The 22,378-nt window shown below is 37.2% G+C and overlaps 2 protein-coding genes across 4 annotated transcripts in view; one reads left to right on the top strand and one right to left on the bottom strand.

Moving 5' to 3' along the window:
* PLEKHH2 (pleckstrin homology, MyTH4 and FERM domain containing H2) overlaps nucleotides 1-20,346 on the top strand; it is a 56,008-nt gene extending 35,662 nt beyond the window's left edge. Inside the window, exons 18-30 of one of the 3 annotated variants that reach the window (XM_085054965.1) lie at nucleotides 796-904; nucleotides 1,008-1,120; nucleotides 3,252-3,431; nucleotides 5,249-5,346; nucleotides 5,790-5,967; nucleotides 7,622-7,777; nucleotides 9,148-9,245; nucleotides 9,621-9,762; nucleotides 10,513-10,658; nucleotides 12,356-12,485; nucleotides 13,354-13,440; nucleotides 15,192-15,329; nucleotides 16,552-20,346. In XM_085054965.1, the coding sequence (XP_084911091.1) occupies nucleotides 796-904; nucleotides 1,008-1,120; nucleotides 3,252-3,431; nucleotides 5,249-5,346; nucleotides 5,790-5,967; nucleotides 7,622-7,777; nucleotides 9,148-9,245; nucleotides 9,621-9,762; nucleotides 10,513-10,658; nucleotides 12,356-12,485; nucleotides 13,354-13,440; nucleotides 15,192-15,329; nucleotides 16,552-16,734 (1,758 nt within the window). In that variant the 3' untranslated portion in view covers nucleotides 16,735-20,346. Of the gene's footprint in view, nucleotides 1-795; nucleotides 905-1,007; nucleotides 1,121-3,251; nucleotides 3,432-5,248; nucleotides 5,347-5,789; nucleotides 5,968-7,621; nucleotides 7,778-9,147; nucleotides 9,246-9,620; nucleotides 9,763-10,512; nucleotides 10,659-12,355; nucleotides 12,486-13,353; nucleotides 13,441-15,191; nucleotides 15,330-16,551 lie in introns of those variants that run through there. The other 2 variants (XM_085054966.1, XM_085054967.1) reach the window with 2 other exon arrangements.
* THADA (THADA armadillo repeat containing) overlaps nucleotides 1-22,197 on the bottom strand; it is a 217,139-nt gene extending 194,942 nt beyond the window's left edge. Inside the window, exons 1-3 of the mRNA XM_085054961.1 lie at nucleotides 22,160-22,197; nucleotides 19,793-19,893; nucleotides 1,459-1,523 (exon numbers count right to left, since the gene is read on the bottom strand). The gene's annotated coding sequence lies outside the window, so the exon portion shown is untranslated. The remainder of the gene's footprint in view (nucleotides 1-1,458; nucleotides 1,524-19,792; nucleotides 19,894-22,159) is intronic.
* Between the last annotated feature and the right edge of the window lie 181 nt (nucleotides 22,198-22,378).

Consider the following 22,378-nt stretch of genomic DNA (forward strand, 5'->3'; position numbering starts at 1 on the left):
ATAAATGGACATTTTTATTGAGCTTCAGTAACACATCTATGAGTATGGCGCTGTGATATGAACATTTCTTGAGGAGGACAAGGAGGACCACAAGTCACCTGGCTTGTATTTTGATATAATCAGGAGAAAGTTCTGCTTTATAAATACCAATCAGAGTTTGTCTGCATATCAGTGCTAGTATAGGTAATCCTTGTTAAGGTAGACAAAAATACGCAGGCTTGCCTACATAAGTAGATGGTGCAGAATATCTTACATGCTGTGATGAGATTTTTACTCACATACACTAACTTGTAGATAGAGTTGTAGTTGACCTTCCTGAGAGGTTCTGGGGTACTGGTATCCATTTTCACTGACAAGACTAATAGTAGCAAAGACTTGCCCTAGTGTAGTAAAGGAGCAATGAGAGGTGGGGTTAAAACCATATTTATTATTGTTGGTTCATTGTTGTCAAGTAATCTTGTAGACCTCGTTTTGCTTTCTGGCCTTATCCCCAGGTTAGCACGGTCTGGCAGTGATAAAAGCTTCTTATGTATGCTTTTGGAAGAGGAAAGGAAGAATGCCCTGATAATTAGACATGATTTCTGAGGGTAAAAACTTCTGAAGAGAGCTCTGTCCAATCTTCCTCGATTAATATTTGTAATATAGAGGCCATCAATATGTGTTTATTCAACCAAAGGCAAACTCCTTTGGGCTTCAGAAAGAATTCACAGTAGTGTTTCCAGCTGAGAGCAAAATCCTGATGAAGCAGCTCCTTCCAGCACGGGATGAGTGAGCTGCTATATTTTTCTACTTTAGGACACGTGGCTTTATCATCTGACAGTTGCAGCTGGAAGTACCAGTGTAAATGTTGGATCTGAGTTTGAACAACTTCTTTGCAAATTATTAAATGTGGAAGGTGATGCCAGTAAGTTTATTTTCATTTGAACACACTAATCTTCAAATGCTTTTTTACTGAATGTACTCATGAAGTGAACTAATTGCAAAACCTATGTATTTTATCCGTTTAGATTCTCAGATTTGGAGACATCCTACCCTTTGCCATAGCAAAGAAGGAATTACTTCCCCTCTTACAACATTGCCATCAGAAGCCTTGCAAACTGAAGCAATTAAATTATTTAAGGTAAAACCATAACAGATGCCATTTTATTATCTGACTTACTGTTTTAACTCTTAGCTGAAGAATGGCTGTTAGTTGGCTTACTAGAGATACTCAACAGATAAGAAAAAAGAAAAGAGAAGGTTATTTTTATCTTTAACTAGAAGGTAATTAATGGACAGCAGCAAAACATGCTCATATTATCTCACCAAAGACTATCACTCCTAATGTAAAGATCAGTTTTAGTTGTGAGGGAGCAGTTTAGGCTTCAACTTTTGGTGTTCCTACTTATTTGATAACTTACTGATAAAGTGAAAGCTAGTAGAAAAATTCATGGCCCTCATGAATGATAATAATTTTACCTTGAAGTTCATAGCTCCAAAGAATCTAACAGCATGGACAGATCTCTGCATTCAGAAAACTGTATCTGAAAAATAATTGTTTCAATTAGAATCAGGAAAAAAATAGTAGGTATAAGTTTTGTTTTAGATACATTTAAATCATCTGGAAGATGTTTTAAAACTGAGAAGAAAAACTTAAGTTTAAGCAAGTCATGGATTATTGCAAATTGAGATGGAAAGCAGAGACTGCACTGCTCTGTTTAATAAAAAGAAAATATTTTCATATGAAGTAGCTTTTCTTAAAGGACCAATTATTCAGTAATATAAATAGAGAAAACAATCCAGAGCAAAATTATTAAAAGTATTTCACTAGAGTTTTTCAAGTTTACTTTTAAAGGTTCTCATAGATCTTTAAAAATACACTTATATATATCTCCCTGTGTAGTAAAAATACTTTATGATTAGGAGATGCATACTGATTCATAACCGCTGAGCCACAGCTAGTTTCTTGAGAAATTTTGTCTGCCTTACAGCTTTCCCAGTTGAAGGCCAGATAGGTGTATGAGAGAGAGTATGCTACAATACCATCAACCTTTCGGGCTATAAACTCTATTTCAGAGACAAAATTTTGCTGTTCTTTTATCTGTATGTTGTGAAATAAATTACAAGTTGGAAGGCATGGAACTTGGATAAATGAACTTTCTCCACACAACTTACACAAGTCTAAAGAACAAATTCCCTGAAGCATCAGCTATCTGGAAAGTTTTGATGTTATGGTTCAGATCTAGAGAGGAATTCAAGACAAGCACTGTATGTTTAGTCACGGCCACTTTTAGGCAAACTTTGCAGCTTGTTTCTCTGGAATGTTTGAATCACTTCAAAGAAGTACATCCATCTTACTTTCTGCAGTCCTGCAGCATGAAAATTTACAAGGAAATACACTTCTTCAATAAAAACAAATTGGAAATCACTTTTCAAACCTAATTCAAATCACACACACTTGCCTACAGTAAATAAATAAATAAGAGATTACTTGTATGACCTTTATTGAAACTTTGTGTAAATCAGCTTAGAAGTCAGATAGGGAATTTATTTAGAAACAGATCTACTCATTTTTCAGTTATTCTATTGCTGATAAAAATAGATTAGAAATAGATTGGGCTTCCATCCATTTCTTGTATTTTTGCTTATATCCCTTGAAAATTCAACTATTGTATATAGTAAATGCAACAAGCGATACATATGCTTTCTTCTAACACAGCACAACAAATGCTTAACCTCTGAGTAACAAATGCTTTCCTGAGACACTACTTGGCATAGGAAAGGTCATACGTAACCCACGGTAAAAATACCCTGGAAAGCCAAGATGTAAATCAATGGCTCTGAGTTACGGATTTTTTTAATCTGTGCATATGCTGCCATGTTGTGCTCACTACTTAGAGAAGCATTTGACATTGTCTGGCACTGAGAGCTGTAGACTTTGAATTTCCAAGTGCTGCAGAGGAGTGAGCTGCGTTCAGCATGTCCTTAAACTTCCCTATCACCACAACTGTTCCAACTCCTGTTACAATTCACTCCATTAGACACAGAGTGAAAAGCATGAATTTTAGGAGGTGTTTCATCTCAAGTCTCTGTATAGCTTTTCATCCATTCTGGCCCCTTTTCACCCCATTTTGCAGCAAGGTTTCCTAGATCTGATGGTAAACTAACTAATTGTGGTTCAGTTAAAGTACATTTTTGATATACAGAACATCTTAAAGATTTGTTGAAGCTCCCTTGTATGTAAACTCACTTGCTTATTATTTTATACCTAGACCTGCCAGTTGTTTATAAATGCTGCAGTTGACTCTCCTGCCATTGATTACCATGTGTCTTTGGCCCAAAGTGCTTTGCAGATCTGCCTCACACATCCTGAACTTCAAAATGAGATCTGTTGCCAACTTATTAAACAGACCAGACGTCGACATCCACAAAACCAGGCAGGACCAATACAGGTAATCCAGTATTTAATGGCAGTAGAATATATCCTTCCTTGCCCATGCTGTTTGTAAAGGTTGGACATAAAATGGGCTGTTGAAGTCAAGTGTTGTAAGAATAAGAATGTATGAAACCTAATTCATTTTTTACTGCTTCTTTCCTAAGAGAGGTGCTAAATCAGAAACCTTGGTGGGCTAAACCATATGGCAGATGACTCAATAGCATGAGTGTGAAGAAAAGCTGTGGTGCCATATAGTGGAATCTCAGATAAGGCTGAGGTCTCTGATAGATGTCACCTCCTGTGTGTCACACTGTTCTGCTGCACCCTGCATGCTATATTAGAAATACATACTTAAAATCCTTCCCTTTGTCCACTGCCAGCTATTCACTGGTATCCAGATATGAAATGAACTGGAATTGAAAGGAAAACCAATACTTGGAGCTGGTGTAGAATTAACAGAACTGGAATATTGTGCTTATGATGGAGCAATAGCTGCAGAACTAGGAGATGGATCATAAAATGAGAAAGGGAGTTGCCATATTAAGGCTTCTGTAATAGGCATACTTTTCTCTTGCCACAGAAAGTAGAACATAATCAGCAGCCACACCTATTACCTAGAAACAGCATGTATCTGGGAGATGGCTGATGTGTGTTGAGACACTGGAACAGGTTGCCCAGAGAAGCCGTGGATGTCTCATCCCTGGAAGTATTCAAGGCCAGGTTGAATTGAGTTTGGAGCAACCTGGTCTAGTGGAAGGTGTCCCTGCCCATGGAACTAGATGATCTGTAAGGTTCCTTCCAACCCAGGCCATTCTATGCTTGAATGTGTGCACTGCTAAAACATTCACAAAGGTTTTATAACAGACATGGTACATTCCTGTTAATTAGCACATGCTGAAGTTACGTATGGCTGATGGAATTTAAACTTGAATAATCCTCTTTTGGTACTCTTCTTACCATTGGCAAGGCCTTCCCTCTGATGCAGATAAATTGTTCTTATCCTATCCCCCTAGAATGATTTTTAAGAGTTATACATGCAGTAAAATGTTTTCAGCCTCACACTAAGTTTTTTAAGTCCTAAATTCCTTCTGTAGTCCCCTGCCCTTGCTTCTACTGCAGTGTATACCTTCAACAGTGCCAATGCTATCCTCCATCAAAATACAGATATTTGATGAAAGGGAATATCTGTGCCAGTGCTGTCAAATTTCTATTTAATACCAGGCAAGTCAGATAAATCAAGATAGAGAAAAACCGTTTTTAAAATCTCAGTATGAAACATTGGTATATTGATTGTGAGAAAAGTAGTTGCAATGTTAGTAAGTGTATATGCAGATAACATGAGAGCACTCTGTATTAAGTGAAGTCAATGGATACATAATGAGCAACAACAATATAACAAAATACTGAATTTTTTTTCAAAAGTTACTGTCAATTTGGTAGGAGAAAATAATGTCTTACATGTTGCTTCATAATATGTGTAACAGGAGAGCTGAATTAAAATTGCATAGGCTTCCCCTCATTTCATAGTGCTTGGCCTTGCTGCCTTAGTATTTTTTTCCTTTATATGAACTGGTTTTTATACAAACTGAGCTGCTCTCCCATTTCCAGCCCCAAAAGAAACTTGCTGTATACAAAGAAACAGACAGAGAGTATTGGGCCTTTCAATTAGGTGATGTGCTTATTTACTCAGCTTTTTCTCTGTGTTTTGTATTTTTCATTCCTATTTCAGAAGTCTCAACTTGGCACAGTAAGTTGCACTGCTGGCCAGCAGCCACAGCAGGAAGTTTTATGTTTTAAGATGTTTAAAACAGTGAATGTATTTCTTTTGTTCAGGGCTTGCAGCTCTTGGCTCTCTGCGTTGGACTCTTTCTGCCCCAGCACCCATTCCTTTGGCTTCTTAAACTTCACTTAAAGAAGAATGCAGATTCCAGGTGGGCCTGAATATTATTAATCAGCTAGTCAACTGGTCTTCCAGAAGTACCTTGTTTTCAATCTTTCCTGTAATTTTTAAATTAAGTTGAGTAGAATTGCTACTAAAATGTAGTACATGCTACTTCTGTGTATCACTTGGGAAAGTTACTATTTTTTAAGAAAATACTCTGCAGTGCAACTCTGACTGTATGTTGCAAAACCATGAAAACCAAAATATGGCAGTTACACAACGCACCCTGAACCATGTTTACCTTTGGCAGAATTCTGCTCGTCTCGGTAGACTAATTCTCTTTCTAATTCCATGTGCAAAAAAATGTGTTGGAAATCTCAGAAAGTGAAATTTGAGTGCTCCTCCCATCTGGCTTCTCCAGAAATATTTAATCACCGTTTACTATCCTTTCAATCAGCCCCAAGAATTGCCTTATTTCTCTTTTTGCCACAGGACTGAATTTGGGAAATATGCTATATATTGCCAGCGCTGTGTAGAACGTACCCAGCAGAATGGAGACCGAGAAGCCAGACCTTCCAGAATGGAAATCCTTTCCACTCTTCTGAGAAATCCCTACCACCACTCACTGCCCTTCAGTATTCCAGTTCATTTCATGAATGGCATATATCAGGTAATGTCATACAGGCCACAAAATCTGAGCTCTCTCAACCCCCTGCTGTCAGCATATTCATGAAGCAGTACATCAGAAAGAGAATTGTAAGTTAAGGTAAATATGGCTCAAGTTTCATCCTGTGCCAGTGGCAGCAAAGGCAGGCACAAAGTACTTGTGATCTGATTTGATCAACTAAGAGCAAAGGTTTGGGGAAATCCTTTAAGAGAAAGTAAAAAGTAAAACTTCTTAAGAGTGAAAAATGCCAAAACTCTGTTTCTTATTTAACCTGACCACCAGATGAATGAGCTAGACTGAAGGAAAAGGAAAGGCATTAAATTCCACTTCCTTTCATTGGACATCTTGGAAGTTAAATATCTCAGTGAAGGCCTGGAAGCACAGCTGTAACTCCCATTATCAGTACTGAAGGATAACCATATTTGTTACAGAACAAACATGGCTTCATTCTTAACTCTTTTGGGACATCATTAGTCAAACCCTGTAGGAAACATTCCAAAGGCTTCCATGCATGCTGCTTCACATCCTGGTTTGTGTTTCCAACTGTGAGAGATGGCTGAAAAGAGTTTTAACAATTCATAGTATTCCTAGACAGAAAGTAACTTTTTATATTAAATCAAAGCTATATCAAATAAATTTTTCATTTCAGGTCACAGAAGAACTCTGCATTTTTTCCCCTCTAAGTTTCTTAATTGCTTACTGCTTCCCCAGTAAAGCAGGAAAAAAACCCCAACATCCTTTAAATCATCCTGAAGGGTTTCAAAATTTAAGTTTGGAGAAGAAAAGGAGTAACTTCTCATTAGTTACTTACTGCCCAAAATTCTATCATTCCAAGGGCTAAGAAAATGGTAATTAAATGCATAAATTTAGATTCATGGGATCAGCAAATAAGCATTTAGAGTGGTATTGAAAACTCTTGTAATAATCTGTGAAGATTCTGCAGATTTTTATTTTAATGCCAGCCATTGAGAAGTACAAATCAGAAGTTCAACATCCATTTTCAGGACATTTTTTCAACAGGAGTAAAATATTTTAACATGGAAAACACACTCAATACAGATTTAAATGAACATCAGCCACTGGTATCTGTAAAGAAGCCATTTGCCATCTCTTGCTAAAATGCTTCAATACCGGTAACAATAGAGAGAAATTCAGATTTGGGGAAGTAAAATTTAGAAGGTTCTGTATATTACTGACCTATGTAATAGTGACAAAGCAACATCCATAAAATATTTTGGATCTGCCAGTGTAGGTCTGCCATCTGATATCCCTCTGAAGTTGCACTTGATGAAAAATGATTAATTGATCTCATTTGCTGCTCCACTATATTGGAAGGTGCAGGAAATTACAATCTTCATTTTTCAAGTGGTATTTGTCATAGAAAGCTCAGGTACTAGACTGCTATCCGTCATATAAATTCTGTAATAGAATTTCAAGTGTAGCAAGTGTAAGGAAACCAATTCCACTAAATTGACTACCCATGTGGAAATCTTTTCCAGGCCCTTTATGGCAATTTTTAATTTCCAATGACAGTAATGGATGGAATGGGTCTTACAGTCCCACCTTTATTCTAGAGGTATTATATTTGAAAACCTTAGATTTAAGGGGGGAAAGGGTATGAGTTTGATAGCAAAATATATTTTGGCTGCTTTTTTAGGTTGTTGGGTTTGATGCCTCTACCACAGTGGAGGAATTTCTGAACACCCTGAACCAAGATACAGGGATGAGGAAACCAGCTCAGTCAGGATTTGCACTGTTTTCTGATGATCCCTCTGGCAAGGATATAGAGCACTGTCTTCAAGGAAACATCAAGGTAAACAAAAACCTTTAATGAGTTGTGCAAATAAAAAAGTATCTTCATTTGACAGAGCTCTCTTCAGACAATATAAAGGAAAATATTGTTCAGGCTGAAAACTGTCTTTTTTTCTTAGTGTGAAAGGAAAGTTTTTTAAAAACAATCACATTTTGAATTGCTGAAATTAATTCAGTTGAACTATAGTTAAAAGCTTTCTTCAAGAGACTCATATTATTTTGAGAAGTAACAGCTGGGTTGAAAAAGAAAAAGTAAGCTGTTACAGTTCTTTAAAACTAAAAAGCAATTAGAGTCAAACATGGATTTAGAGATTTCAGTCAAGAGTTCTGATATAGCTCCCGAAGATGACCATGTGAGGTCAAGATGTCATTGATAATGGGGTGGAGATCCTGGGAAATGAAAAAAGGAAATGGTTCCTTCTCTAAATACAGAATAATTGTAGAGTTTGGTTTAAGAAATTTCTGATTTTCGGCTTGTCATTGTTCTGAATTCTGAATTTTAGCTCCTCAATTGCTAGAATTAGATTCCTAGCAGTAAAGAGTGGCAAAATGCAATATGGTCTGTGCTTTAGTAAAATATTAGATATTTTTCAAGTCTTTTAGCAACTTATGAATCATTAATTTTTTGTACTTCTACCAAGTAGTATTTTGCACCCTTTGGCCAATGTTCACAGCTGCACTTTTGGGATACAAGTGTGCCTTGTGATAAACAAGCAGTGTCACCATGATCAGAAAAATTGCCATATGGAAAGTAAAATTTATAAAATAGTTATTTATTTTCTAGGTAACTGTAACTTTAGAAACTGCTCATATTACTGCTGCCAGGACAGCTCTTTTATGAAGGAATAGCAAAGGCCAGCTGGGCTCCTCACATCTCTGTTCCACCTCCTCCCCCATCTGCCCATCCACCACCTACACAGCTTGTTGTGAACCACTTTTGGTGTATTTTATAACAAACCTCATGCCAGCTTTATAGCAGTTACTAGAAAGGACCTGAAAAACTTGGGCATGCAGCAGAAGGAGAAGGCAGAGATCAAAGGCATTTGATTAATTATATTACAATTCACTGTGTGTGACTACACATTCATTGGCAGCTGCTAAATCAAGTACCTGGCCTTTCCATGTTATGGCTCATTTCCAAAGGTAGTGCATGTGTTGCAGGATAAACAAAAACCAAAAATGTTAATTATTAAATGCTTTGACTCAGAAATGCAAATAGAGTTATACTTCAGTGAGCTTAAAAATTCAAGCTCTGTATGTTTCTGATAGGTAATAGGTAAAGGATATTAAAATAAGTTGACAGTTTCTATTCAAAGGTGTTTTCAAATAGGAAGACATGGCAAAGTCAGTTTTGTACTGCTTTCCTTCTAGATCTGTGACATTATTTCAAAATGGGAGCAAGCCTCCAAAGAACAACACCCTGGGAAATGTGAAGGCACAAGGACTGTCCGCCTTACTTACAAAAACAGGTTTGTTTAGCAAGTAGAATATCTCTGCCTCATCCAAAGATTTGGTTTTTCATTTCTGCAGTTTCTTCATATGAAAAACATAGACTGACTCAAACCTTGCAACAAAAATAGTAATGGGTGTAACTGGAGAACTTTTTTAAAATATAGTTAATTGTTTTTTTAGTTCTTAAGAGGTGAGCGGGGCTGCAAAAAAGCCCCACCAAAGTCAGAAGACTGAAATTAAATATTTACCCACTGGTTCAAGTACAAGTGTTGCTCTGCTAATGTGTTTTGGCACTGAAATAAACATGTCACATTCAGAGCAGATACTGCTAATCCTCAGGGCTAATGCATTTCCCTATCTTCTTTATTAATAACTTTCTGTCTTTTCTGTAGGCTTTATTTTTCAGTTCAAGTTCATGGGGAGACAGACAGAGAGAAGCTGCTGCTAGTATATCAGACAAATGATCAAATAGTCAATGGACTTTTCCCTGTAAACAAAGAATTAGCGATGGAATTGACAGCCCTTTTAGCTCAGGTAATCTTTATGCATGAATAACTCACACAGCAGTTTTTCAGGAGAAAATCTTAAACAAACTGATCCAGGATTGCTTGACTCTCAGTTGACCTCCACCTTTTACATATGAGTGTGCAGGAAATAGACTGGGCTGGAAGCTTTGTGTAAAGCAACTCTGGGCTGGCATGGAAGTGCTTTACAGAATTTGCTGCTGCTGGCATCAGTATGGCTAAAATGTGCTTTCCCACTTACACAGCCAGGCCCTCTTGAATTAAATATCATGTAATCATGTACATTTCTTCATTCACTATTCCTTCCATGATTTCTGCTAGTTTATTTTCCAGAGTAATGGCTGTTCAATGAAAGTCTAAGACTCTTTTTACTAGACATGGTCTTGATAAGATCTGTTTTATTTAAAAAAAAAAATTAAAAACTCAAATGAAAGGTTTTGAGAAAGTTATTCAATGTTGTTATTCAATAAATGTAAACTGATTTATGTCAGCTGGAGATTTAGCAGTCTAAGAACAGAAGTAATATTATGTTTGTACAATATATGTTTATTTATTATGTTTAAATATGATATTTGACTTTTTTCATGGTAGATAGAAAATAAGAAAGAGAAAATCACTTTTTTATCAGTGAAAAGTATACATTAATTGACAAATTTGTTTTCATTTATACTTGGTAAAACAGATTAAAAGATAGTTCCTAATATTCAGCTAGAAAATTACTCTGGATAATAAAAAACTTTCTTCATGGACTTCCCCTTAGGTAGAGATCGGAGATTTTGAACGGCCTTTCTCAACTCCAGCAGGGCAAGTCACTTCCCAGTCCAAGTCCAACCAAACACTAAAGCAAGTTTTGGAGAGATTTTACCCTAAGAGATACAAGCATGGTTGTTCAGAGGAACAGTTAAGGTGAGATACGGTTTTTGATTCATATTCTCTGAAGATCAAGGAGTGAAACAAGGAAGTTTTAAATTGTCATTGGGAACAACATACTGTTGTGCAACATACTGTTGTGCTATATTTGCCTAAACCTGTGTTTGAAACTCATTTTCTCGCTAATCTAAAGAACCCATTTCCTCTGTGTGTTTCTAATCTAAACAAAGGACCATCCCTAATAACACATTCCAGCAAAAGCTGTAGCAGTTACTACATAGTGTTACAAAACCCAGTGATTTTGAAATTCTTATTTTTCTTATTCAGCAAATCTAAACTTGGTCTGTGCACAGACTAAAGAGTTACTGAAATAAAGGACATGAGTATATGATCTGTTTGTTATTTTAGTGTGGAATCTCTGGCAGCCAGTCAAATTGGAAATGTGTAACTTAGTGGACTTACTTTCTAGTAAGATATCACTTAATTTAAAATTAATAACCTGCAAGGCATTGAAATCAACACCTACTGACATGAAAACAAAAGGAACAGTGTAATAAATTATCCAAAGTCAATGATACAGCAGTTTTGAAGTCCAATAAACATCATAGAAATGTTCTTCTGTACCGGGTTGAGAAAATTTAATGCTATTATTATATACTCAGAAGAATAGACTAGAAGACATTATTAATCTACCAAGATAGATTTTAGTACTAATTATATGGAGAGATTCACCACCATTCTATCTAGAAGATGGCATTAGCCTTCCATGCTAAGTTATCTACTCCTCCTCTTAAAGCAAAAATCCATTTATTCATTGTATTCAAACTTACGCAATTAAATTAAAAGAAGAAATTACAAAAGATATTAGATTAACTCATGGAGGAAAAGTCAAGCATCTGTTGAACTGTTCAAGTAGTCCCTAGACTACTGGTTGGCAGAGCTGGAGATCTGTGGCAGGGGAAGAATCACTCTATACCTGCCCTACTGCCTGTATTTTTTTTTGCTGTGGGTGCAGTTTGACTTCAAAAGCAGTAAGACCAAAACTGCAAGAGATGGATCTCCCTTTAGTACACATTAGCCCTCCCTATTCTTGGGCTACATCTAATAACCTAATGGCCATCAGGTAAATCATCCCTGCAGGTAGAGGGTGCTAGGATGGTATTCTGGCCTGGGGGTTTCCTGAGGAATAGTTTTCCATAGTATTGAACCAACTCACCAAGGAGCCACAAAACCACAGAAGGAGCCAGAAAAAAGCCCCTGTGCACATCATGCATCAGGAGTAGCTTTTTTGGTAGCAGTGCCCAGGCACACTAATAAGGAATAGTGCTAAGCCATGTCTTTCACACCTCCTACCAGCCACAGGTAAAGATATGTGCTAAGCTGGATGGATTTTTGGAATGACAACTGACATAGCTGTTAAGTACTGATAAAGGTAGATTGATTCTCTGTAGAAACATATTAAAAGCTGTCCCAGACTTTCTGCCTTTATGCTGCAACTGCTACATCACTATTTAATCATAATGTTGCATAAATGAGAAGATACTTCATAATTTTCATGTGCATTAAAATATTAAATGACATTTGGGATTTATTTCATACTGTATCAATGATAGTCATTGTATTAACTGAAATTACTGTTTTAAGAAATGGATTCTTTTGTTGCTCATTAAACTTGCTGTGGGCAAGCACTGAAATTCCCCTCAGTAAGTAAAGTCCATACTTCATTTCAACAGGCAGCTTTGCCAGCGACTGTCGACAAGGTGGATGGCTCTGCGGGGGCACAGTGCTGCGGACTGCGTGCGCATTTACCTCACTGTAGCTAGGAAATGGCCTTTCTTTGGGGCTAAACTGTTTGCAGCAAAAGTAAGACTTTTTAATGAGTTTGATTGGTGGGGAGGGGTTTAAATATGATTTGCAAATGGTACTACCTTTTTGTTGAAAATGACTGTGTAATACGTGAGCTGATTGAGTCTCTTGTCAAATTACTAACTTGGTTAAGTCACACACTGGTGAAATATAATAGCCATAAATAGCAACCTTCCAATACACTTACTGCTTGTTTTAGAAAATTAAAATTAGTAGTCTATAGTTCCATTTTCTTCTATCTTAGTTTGAGATAGCCTTTTAGGTTTAGACTCTTTTACCTGATAACTAATAGAACATTGAAGAGGTATCATTAACTGGCTGTGGAAGCTGAACCTTGCAAAAGCACTGAATGTTGTTAGGGTAGTCAGAGCACTCCCTTCTGTGCTGGCCTCTCTAAATTTCTCTTAACAGCTAGTATCTTAATTCTCCTGATACAAATAACAGGTCTGTTAAACAGAAGTGTCACCTCATGCCTTCAGTTTTATTAGGTAATGCCAGTGTGTGTGTGTATATCTATACCTATGTCTGTATATATCTAAAAAATTGTTTGTCAATGCTCTGTTCTTTGTGTATTTAGATATATGAGCTAGTGGAGAAACTTTAGGACACCTGAATATTTTATTAATGAGACTATATATTTTATTGGACTAAGCATCAGGGCAGGTTTCAAGTATATCAGGTTGAGTTCATCGTTCTGCCACTGGCCACCTACATGGCTTTGGGCAGGTACTTCAATTCCTTTACTGAAATTTGCATTGAGAGGGAACTGATGTGCATAGAGAAGGTCTGTAATTGCTGAAAGTTAATAATTATTCAAATATTGCCCCATTTTGAAGTAGTAACTAAAGAACATTTATCTTTGTAGCCTCTAGCTACAGCCTCAGCTGAGAAGTCCTTCATATGGTTTGCTGTACATGAAGATGGCATAAGCATCCTGGATTACAGCTCCATGGTAAGTGAAATTGCTATTTTAAGTTTGGTCAAGATAGATTTTAGTACTATTTATATGGAGAGATTCACCACTATTCTATCTAGAAGATGGCATTAGCCTTCCACGCTAAGTTATCTACTCCTTCTCTTAAAGCAAAAATTCATTCCTTTTAAAATGCTTTAATGTTATCATCATTACAGTAGCAGTAATAATAGAACTAAGTAATGAATTCTTTGCACAGAATTTATTTTTGTTTATCAGATACAGTTTTTATATCACTTAATGAAATGTTAATGTCTTAATCATTCAGATGTCAGGAAATCCATAGTTATTGTAATGTTATTACAATAACATTAATTTTCTTTTCCTGGAGACTTAATTTTCCAGTATTATTCGTAATACATACACTCTGCAAAGAGCAGTTACTTTAAAAGATTGTTATTTTCATTGTATTATTTTTGTTTAATAGTAGGTAATATAACCCAGTGTTATTTAATTATGTCATTTTAGGCTCAGATTTTTCTTTGATTTGCAATACAAGTTTTCACAGAAAACGACTTGTAATCAGTGTAAAAAAGCAGTGCCTGAGAAGATCTCTGCTTTCATTTATATCCTGCAAAGAAAAAGAATGGCATGCTGCTATTAGCAAGTGCTAATATTGAATATCAGAAAATTAAAATCTCAGCTTTATAATTGTGCTGATATGGGCCTTTTCATTACATTTCTTTGCAGTTAATGAAATAATAAAACAAAGAACATGAGGAGAGCAAACAGCAGCTCTCAGGGAACAAGCAAAATGTGCTTGCATCAGACTGCAGAAAGCTCTACAAACACTAGTCCTGGAGCTATGGCATTGCTGTAGGGCACTGCCAGGTTAAGTACTGGCAGGCCTTACTGGGCATTTAAGAAATGCTCAGCTTCCAGGCAACTTTGGGATTTTCTGTAGGAAGGATCAGAGATATCAGAAATTATGTTGAGGGGTAGAGATAATACTATTTCAAAATCAGGGCAAAGAGAGGTTTAGTAAGGAAGGACATTCAGTCAGTTATTGTACAAATGTTGTCTGACAATGAATCTTAAATGTCAACATTGCAGCAAATATTAATATGAGGTGTAACAATAAATTAATAATTTATTAATAATAATTAAATAAATTAATAATGCTGTAATAATAATAAATTAAATGCTGTTCTTAACTTGAAGGCCACTTTTGTGGTGTTAAACATTGAATAGTAAGAACAGAAGGATGTAAATCTGATGAGCCTTGAAGAGCATTTATGTTCCATCAAAGATGTAAAAAAAAAGAACAGAATTTAATTTGTGTGTTTGCAAAACACATCACTGCACAAAAAGAATACCTAGAGTTAAATTCCTTTAAATGCCTCAAACTCTGCCATTTAATTTATTTAGACAGTACTTCAATTTCAAATGGAATTAGTAAGATTAACTTCTCTCAAAGTCAGTCAAGACTTGGGTAAATGGAATTACACACTTCAATTGAAATCTGCTTATATCGTTGATCTAATTAATTTAGAATAGAAACAGAGGTCAAACTTAGAAGAGTTATCATCTACAGTGGAAATTCCTCATCATAAGGTCTGAATGAAGCTATCCCCAAATTCACAGTTAATTTCAAGATTCATAAGAGGCTAACTCGATTGAAAAATATTTGTATAGTTATATTTTTAAAAGAAGGATTGTCATGATCTGTTTTTCTTGCATTGTCCTGCTTAATAACTGTGTGTTTTGTTTTGGGGGTTTCCTTTTTTCAGCGATTAACAGTTACATACACATATAAGAGCCTGATGACTTTTGGAGGCTATCAAGATGATTTTATGCTGGTTGTTAACAATGCTCAGACAAAGGACAAATCAACCGAAAAACACCTTTTTGCCATGACAAAACCAAAGGTTGGTATATTTCCTGGAACAGTTTCCCAACGTCTGCTTTTGTGCTATCTCTAGTGGGTAATCCCTAACAGATGTGAAAGATGAAACACCTTCTTTAATCCCAGCATGCTCATATTACTGACTTTTCCCAGCTGATTTTAGAGAGCAAATAATTAGTAATGTTAGGGCTGTGATAGTACTAATGTGTTCCTGTTCTTTTCATGTCCCTGTCTATAACATTCCAATTTTTTTCACAGGACAAAGAAGGCTGTTAAGGACAGAAATTACATGTAGTACCTAAAACTTAGTCTGTTTGCCTAATCAACACCAGAGATTTTTTTTTTAAAGTACATTTGGGATCTACAGTGAAATTGTAGAACACAAGATCTGAAAGATCTTCTTAAAAATCCTAGGATATTTTTCCCTTTGGAAAAAAAAAAAGTCAGGCTTTTTAAATCTAGATTCTCTCCTTCACTGGTAAGACTGACTACATTTCTTAAAAAGCCAAGTTTTTGCTGTTTGTCAGAACAATTTATGAAACAATACAAAATTCCACATATAAATTTGAGTCAAAACATGATTCTTCATACAAATAAGCACAGTAAAATACATGTGTTGAAGTTTCCCTCAGATTGTTCCCCTTACAGGATCACAGAATGGTTTGGGTTGGAAAGAACCTTAAAGATTACCTAGCTCTGACCCCCCTGCCCTGGGCAGGGACACCTTGCAGCAGACCAGGTTGCTCAAAGCCCCATTCCAGGCTGGCCTTGAACACTTCCAGAGATAGAGCATCCACAGCTACTCTGGGCAACCTGTTCAGTGCTTCAGCAAGGGTCATATGGGTCATAAAGAGAAAATTAAAAAAACCTACCAGAAGTCTTTATTCCCTTCATCTACCTTGAGTTATCTGAGCACTAGATACTTTCTGGCAAAACTTCTCAGAGTGTCAACTTTTGGACTTCAAAATCTCTCTCAAAGTTAAAGAAGTCATCTCTGAATCATATAAGACTGTAGAAGACAAAGTATCTTTGATATATACTGATTGGAATAACATTACATTATTTGCAAGAAGCAATAAAAAAAGCTTTATTAGTTACCTCCTCTCTCCCCATCATTAATTTGATGAAGTACAAGTACTTATCCAGTTGATGGTGATTGTCACTTGCTAAAAAGTCAGCTATTTTTTCAGCAGTCAAAACACATCACTGTATTTTTCAAAGAGTTTTGTATGTTCCTATTACAGATTCTTGAGATCACTCTACTGATTGCCAGCTACATTAACAACTTTCATCAGCTGAAAGGAGCTGCTCATGACCTCTCTGCTCCAGCATTACTGGCACCTCAAAGTGGACAGAAACTCAAGGAAATGGGGAGCCAGCCACTTCTTGCAATCAACAGACCAACTAAATGTCCCACTTTGTTATGAAAGGATTCTGTATCATGGTAATGCATCCTTGGTACAGTGTTTCTACATGGATTAAAAACCTTCTGGTGTAGAAGACACAGAGGATAAGCAGCTCCATAAACAAAAGAAAGGTGGACAGGTTTACATTCACTTTGGTGGCAGATAACAGGAGTAGCCCTTTAGTCAAAGCTCTGGCCTGAACTGGAAAGGTGATGAGTCAGTTTAAGGGTTATGCTTGAAGAGGGGTTGCTTGTGCCTACAGCTCAGAAAAAGTACATCTGTGTATAATGATGGCAAAAAGGGTCATTGCAAATAATTGTATAGATTTTTGTAGTTTTCCAGGTATATACTCAGGGACCAACTGTCGTCAACTTTTCATCTCTATTTTTCAAAATTAGACCAGTTGTATAACTGTCTTTTTGCATAGGAATTTTTGTTTAGAAGAGCAGTCAAATACAAAATACTTTCCATTTCCAGCACCATCCTTATTTGCAATACAAGTATCATGGGACTAAAAGGAACAAGTTGTGTATAATTGTTTCTCCTTTGAAAAACACCAAACACATAAGCACATCATGTAAGTATTACAAATTTAAAGAGTATTCTCATGATACACTGTAGCCTTTGTTATACAGCTGTTTTACTTGGCAAATCTTCAGCCTTGATCTGGTAAATTTCTAAATAAACCCTCTCTGCTCCAGCCTTTTGAAAAAATCTCAATTGGATAGGTACTGTATTTAGTATAGTTTTGTTAAACAAGATCCTGTCCCTAATTTCTCCTTTAATCCAGAATAATAATTTAATACAGATGGCAAGAATGACTCACAATTCAAACCACAAGAATAACACAGATGATCATTGAATGAAATGTTGTGAGTAAACTTGGAGACCTAAAATCCATGTATAATATGTATAATGTATATACGTTGAGTCAGAATAATATTTACTTCTTGTTTTGTATCTATACATTTCCTATTGTAATACTAATATAATGTTCTTGCACACTGAAGACATGATGCTGCATCTGCACTGTTGGACTTAGGAGCACTTTCCAGTTGCCTTTTACAGCTGCAAGCCTCAGTGCTACATAGGTCAAATGTATAGAAATTACACCCATTGTTTTTCTTTCAGTCCTCTCTTTTTTGTTTCCATGCAAATAAACCACTTCTGCAGGCTCTGAAACGGATCAGCAGCACAGTCTAATAGATAATTTAGGTCCAACCATAAAGTCCTACCATAAACATAAATCATTGATTTATGGGCATTTCAGTCTCCACTTCTGCTCATGCTAATGATCAAGGGCCATTTATCCCTTACAGCCAGCCCTCGCTGGTTTTTGTTTTATTATTACTTAAAACTGAAGTAATTTCGCAATTGAAGATCTCTGGTTTATGATATTTAAAGATTTCAAATGCTCACACTGAGAGAAAAGGAACTGTCAGCTGTTTGCCCTCCATGAGAGGTAGGCAGTATCCTCCTAAAGAATTAAAATATATTGGAAGGGAGATACAGGCCGTGAAGAGAACGTGATCTTAAAAAGTGGAAAGGCAAGCAGGCAAGCTGACTCAGTCAACTGGTTTCTTTAAAAAGCTCTCAAGTCCTGCCACAGCGACTGAAGTCCACAGGACTCAAGCACCACTTTATGAATGGCACCATGGGCCAGCACTTTCTCTTGAAAATACAACCAAACAACACACAGACTATATCCAGACACTTTCACATTTGCAAGGTGGAAAGAGCCTCCTGATAACTTGCACCCTTTGGTGGTGGTTGGAGCACCAGACCCTTCTCTTCACACGAGGCAGGGCCAGCAGCAGGAGGTTTTACCTCCTCCTAGGCAGCCAGTCTCCTGCCATCATCCAAGGAAGCGTATTGGGAGCTACAAGAGGCCAACAGCATTACTTGTGTTGCACCCCATGTGAAGTGATACAGATACCATGGTGAAATTCATTTAGGAATTAACACCCCTTTGCAATCAGCAGAATAAATAACTTTCAGATTTGGGGGGGAAGGGTGTTTACAAATTCAAACATGCTACTGCATCAGTTATACTCAGATCATAGTCTAAAGCTTCTCAAATATGATTAAAAACTTCAGTTTACAAACACAAAAGTCTCCCTGTAATCGTGAAATTATGATAACCTAGAATATTCCAACTAGTAATTCTTTCCTAATTGTCCAGGTTCAAATAAATGTGGCAGATCAGCTTTGTGATTAGAAGGCAAAAATAGTGGAGCATTTTGCTAGTGAGCTTGTTCATGTAGTTTTTAAAATATTTGTTGAATTTTGAGACAACATGATAAACAATACCAACAAGGGATGTTCAGATTTTGAGTTTTTTGAACAGCTTTCATGAACAGCCTAACAAACAGTTATAAAGCAGTGTACAATCTGTGAAGCAGAGTATGACCTTCCTACCTGCCTTTAGGTAGGAAACACTAGACACTGCTTTGCTTTTCAGTGTTGAGCTCTTGCTGCTGCCATGTCATACATATCATAAATCCTCATAATCAGAAGCAATCCATGCATTAGTCTGCCTTTTTTTGGCATGACTTTTCAGACTTAGTACTGTTAACTGCTCATTATAGGTCACCATTAATCCCATACAGTCACATGACCAGAAATGCTGTGTTAATTTTTATGAAATAAATGCACTCACAATCACAGTTGCTGTGACAACACTGCATTAAACAATGGAACTGCTTCCAGTTTGATTAGCAAGAGTGAGGTTTCTGTCATGACAGTAACCTCAGCAGACACTTCCCTTCAAGGTAACAGGGTCAGCGAGTGGAGTCTCTCGCACATGCAAGCAACTCTACCGAACGCAGCACTGCATATCTCAAGACCTTGCTCCACAATAATCAAGCTCCAGAGCTGCTTAAAAATACCACACATTGCAAGACAGCAAAGCTGAAAATTTCACAGTCCAAGCAGTTGATCTGTTCTGCCTTCCCCACCTAGCTGGAACCTCATGAGTGATCTACATCTCAGTCTTAACCTTGAGTCATCTACCAAAGAAATTCATACTGTGCTACCTAATCCATGACTAAAGCCTAGATAGGAACTGGATGTTTCTCACCTCCTAATCTTCAGCAGCAGAGACATTGTGGGAGCTGTCAAAGGAGCAGTGACTTCTGGGACTGATGCTGGAAAACTTCCCATGCTCAAGACTTGCAGAACCTAGGATGTAAAAATATTGGCAGGATGAGATTGATATATTAGCACATGCAAGGAGACTTCACCTTCTGCCATGAACCTCAGAATACCTTTTGTGCTTGCTTTGAGCTAGTAGTCAGAATCAACAGTCCATGTAAATGGTCACTGAATCTGAGCTTGACAGTTGAAAGATCAATGGTAATTCTGTATAAACAATCACACAGATTTGAAAAGAATATTTGGAATGCAATGTAAATTAATATCTTACTTGAACTTTACTTTGTTTTGTCATTTTTTGAGCAGCAGTGTAAGAGAACAGCTGATTTCTAAAACAAGCATGACCCATTTGCTCCTCTACTGCAGCAGACAAATGATAAAGCTTTAATGTTTTAATATGATTGATAAGATTGATGGGTTTTGTTATATTTAAATTTCATTTAAATTTAAAATAAAAGCATATATTTCCCTATAAAAGAAGGCTGGTAGGTGTTGGAGTTCCTGGTCAGACAACCACAGTTTTCTTAGGTTTTAATTTTTCCTGAAGCAAGAAAGTCATTCTTGCATAAAGGAATGCCCCATTTAAAGCTTTAGGTAGAGCTGGAATGGTACATACAGCTTAGTGCAATCCATTAGTTTGAGTTAATTTTAACTAAGGTGATTAGTAACTCAGTAATAATGAATTAGGAAAAAAAAGTTTTGTTTATGTGTTGTTTTGGGGGTTTTTTTTACAGTTTATTAGGGCAAAAGAAACTGAGAAAGTTGAAACATAAAATACTGAAAACTCCAATTAAAATTCCAGATCAGGCTTCAGTACATTTACTAACTGTACACTCCTTAATGTGCTTCCCAGCTCAGATATGTACTGCAGCATCTTCCAGATTTGCCACTTCTTATAGCAAGTAAATCACTGTAAAAGTACTTGGCTTTTTATGCTCTTGTTGCAGTAATAACTGCATAGGTCATAGTGCCAGGAGCAATTCCTACCATAGTTCTACTCTCTTTGGCAGAGCAGCTTTGTCCAGGGTTTTTACTAGCTCTAGCTGCTGATTACAGATCAACACAGGCTTCATATACATGCCAAGATATCAGAAGTGTTTTGTTGAATTGAAATTGATGAAAGAAATGTGCTTAGACAGACATCAGCATGACCTGCACTGTACAACACTCAACAGTTAAGTTTTTTTCTGGATTTTAATTAGCAAGACCATGGTTTCCATAGGAGGTTGGCAAATTCTTTAGAATAGGCATGTAAAAATCTGGAAGTAATTAAAACCAGGCAAAAATAGCCATATAAATGCCTCTGGAACTGAAACTGAGTGATTTAGGGAAATTTAGGGAAAAAAATCTTATTTAATGAACATTACTTAGGATTAGTGGAAGGCTACATCAGCCTTCTTTGGGTAAGGAAGAAGGAACAGCTTAAATCTGAGTTAATCATTATGAATGAGGCCACTTTCCTGGCTGTGATCAAGCTGGTGGCTGAATGATTTTAGTTAGGTTTTTCTGTCTCCACTCTCACAGGATGCAAAGCAGCTCCTCAGCAACAGAAGGTAGCTGTAATTGCTGTCCTGGATTTTGGGTCATTTCCCTGTTGTGGGACACACTTTAGACTTGTTGGGTTCACCTACATCCCTTCCATATTCAGGGTTGTCCTGCTGGTTTACTGCACACTTTAAATCCTACTTTCTAATCCAAGCCTAGCATTTTTGGACTTGATTTTTGATAATCTTCTTTGAAACATTCTAGCCCCTGGTTGTTACAGTGTCTAGCTTTGTACGCTCTTATAACTACAAAGCCACAGAATCCCAGAAGGGGTTTGTTTGGAAGGGAGCACAGTGTGTCACCTGGTCCAAGCTCCCTGCTGAAGCAGGGCCATCCCAGAGCACATGGCACAGGATAGTGTCCACGTGGGTCCTGAATACCTCTGGTGAGGGGCACTCCGACACCTCTCTGGGAAACCTGTTCTGGTGCTTGCTCACCTGCACTGGAAGTAAAGAGACTTTCTCATGCTCAGGTGGGACTTCTGTGCATCAGTTTCTGCCCATTGCCTCCTGTCCTGTTGCTCAGCACCGCTGAGCAGAGCCTGGCTCCTTGTTCTGACACCTCCCTTCAGATACTGACAGGCACTGATGAAGTTTCCTCTCAGCTGTCTCTCCTTGAGGCTGAACAGGTCCAGCTCCCTCAGCGTTTCCTCATGACAGAGCTGCTCCAGTCCCTCAATCACCCTCATTGCCCTCCGCTGGACAACAAAATAATTACACAGCAACTACTGTAAACTCATTACACTTACTCTGGGTTACACAGCAGTTCTCAGGGAGTGGGAATTACTCAGCTCTCGTTTCACTCCCCACGCTGGCAACAAAGCTCACTGAGGGACCATGAGTTATTCGGAGTCAGTGCTTAAGGCCGAGGTCAAGTGAGGCTCCCGATGGTGGTGTTTACTTTTCTCTGCCTTCCTCCACATCTGGAGTGTTCTGTCCCTTCACACGAGGGGCCACTGTCGAGGTAT

This window comes from Lichenostomus cassidix, chromosome 3, assembly GCF_008360975.1.
Source record: "Lichenostomus cassidix isolate B80296 chromosome 3, HeHo_3.0, whole genome shotgun sequence".
Lineage (NCBI taxonomy): Eukaryota > Metazoa > Chordata > Aves > Passeriformes > Meliphagidae > Lichenostomus > Lichenostomus cassidix.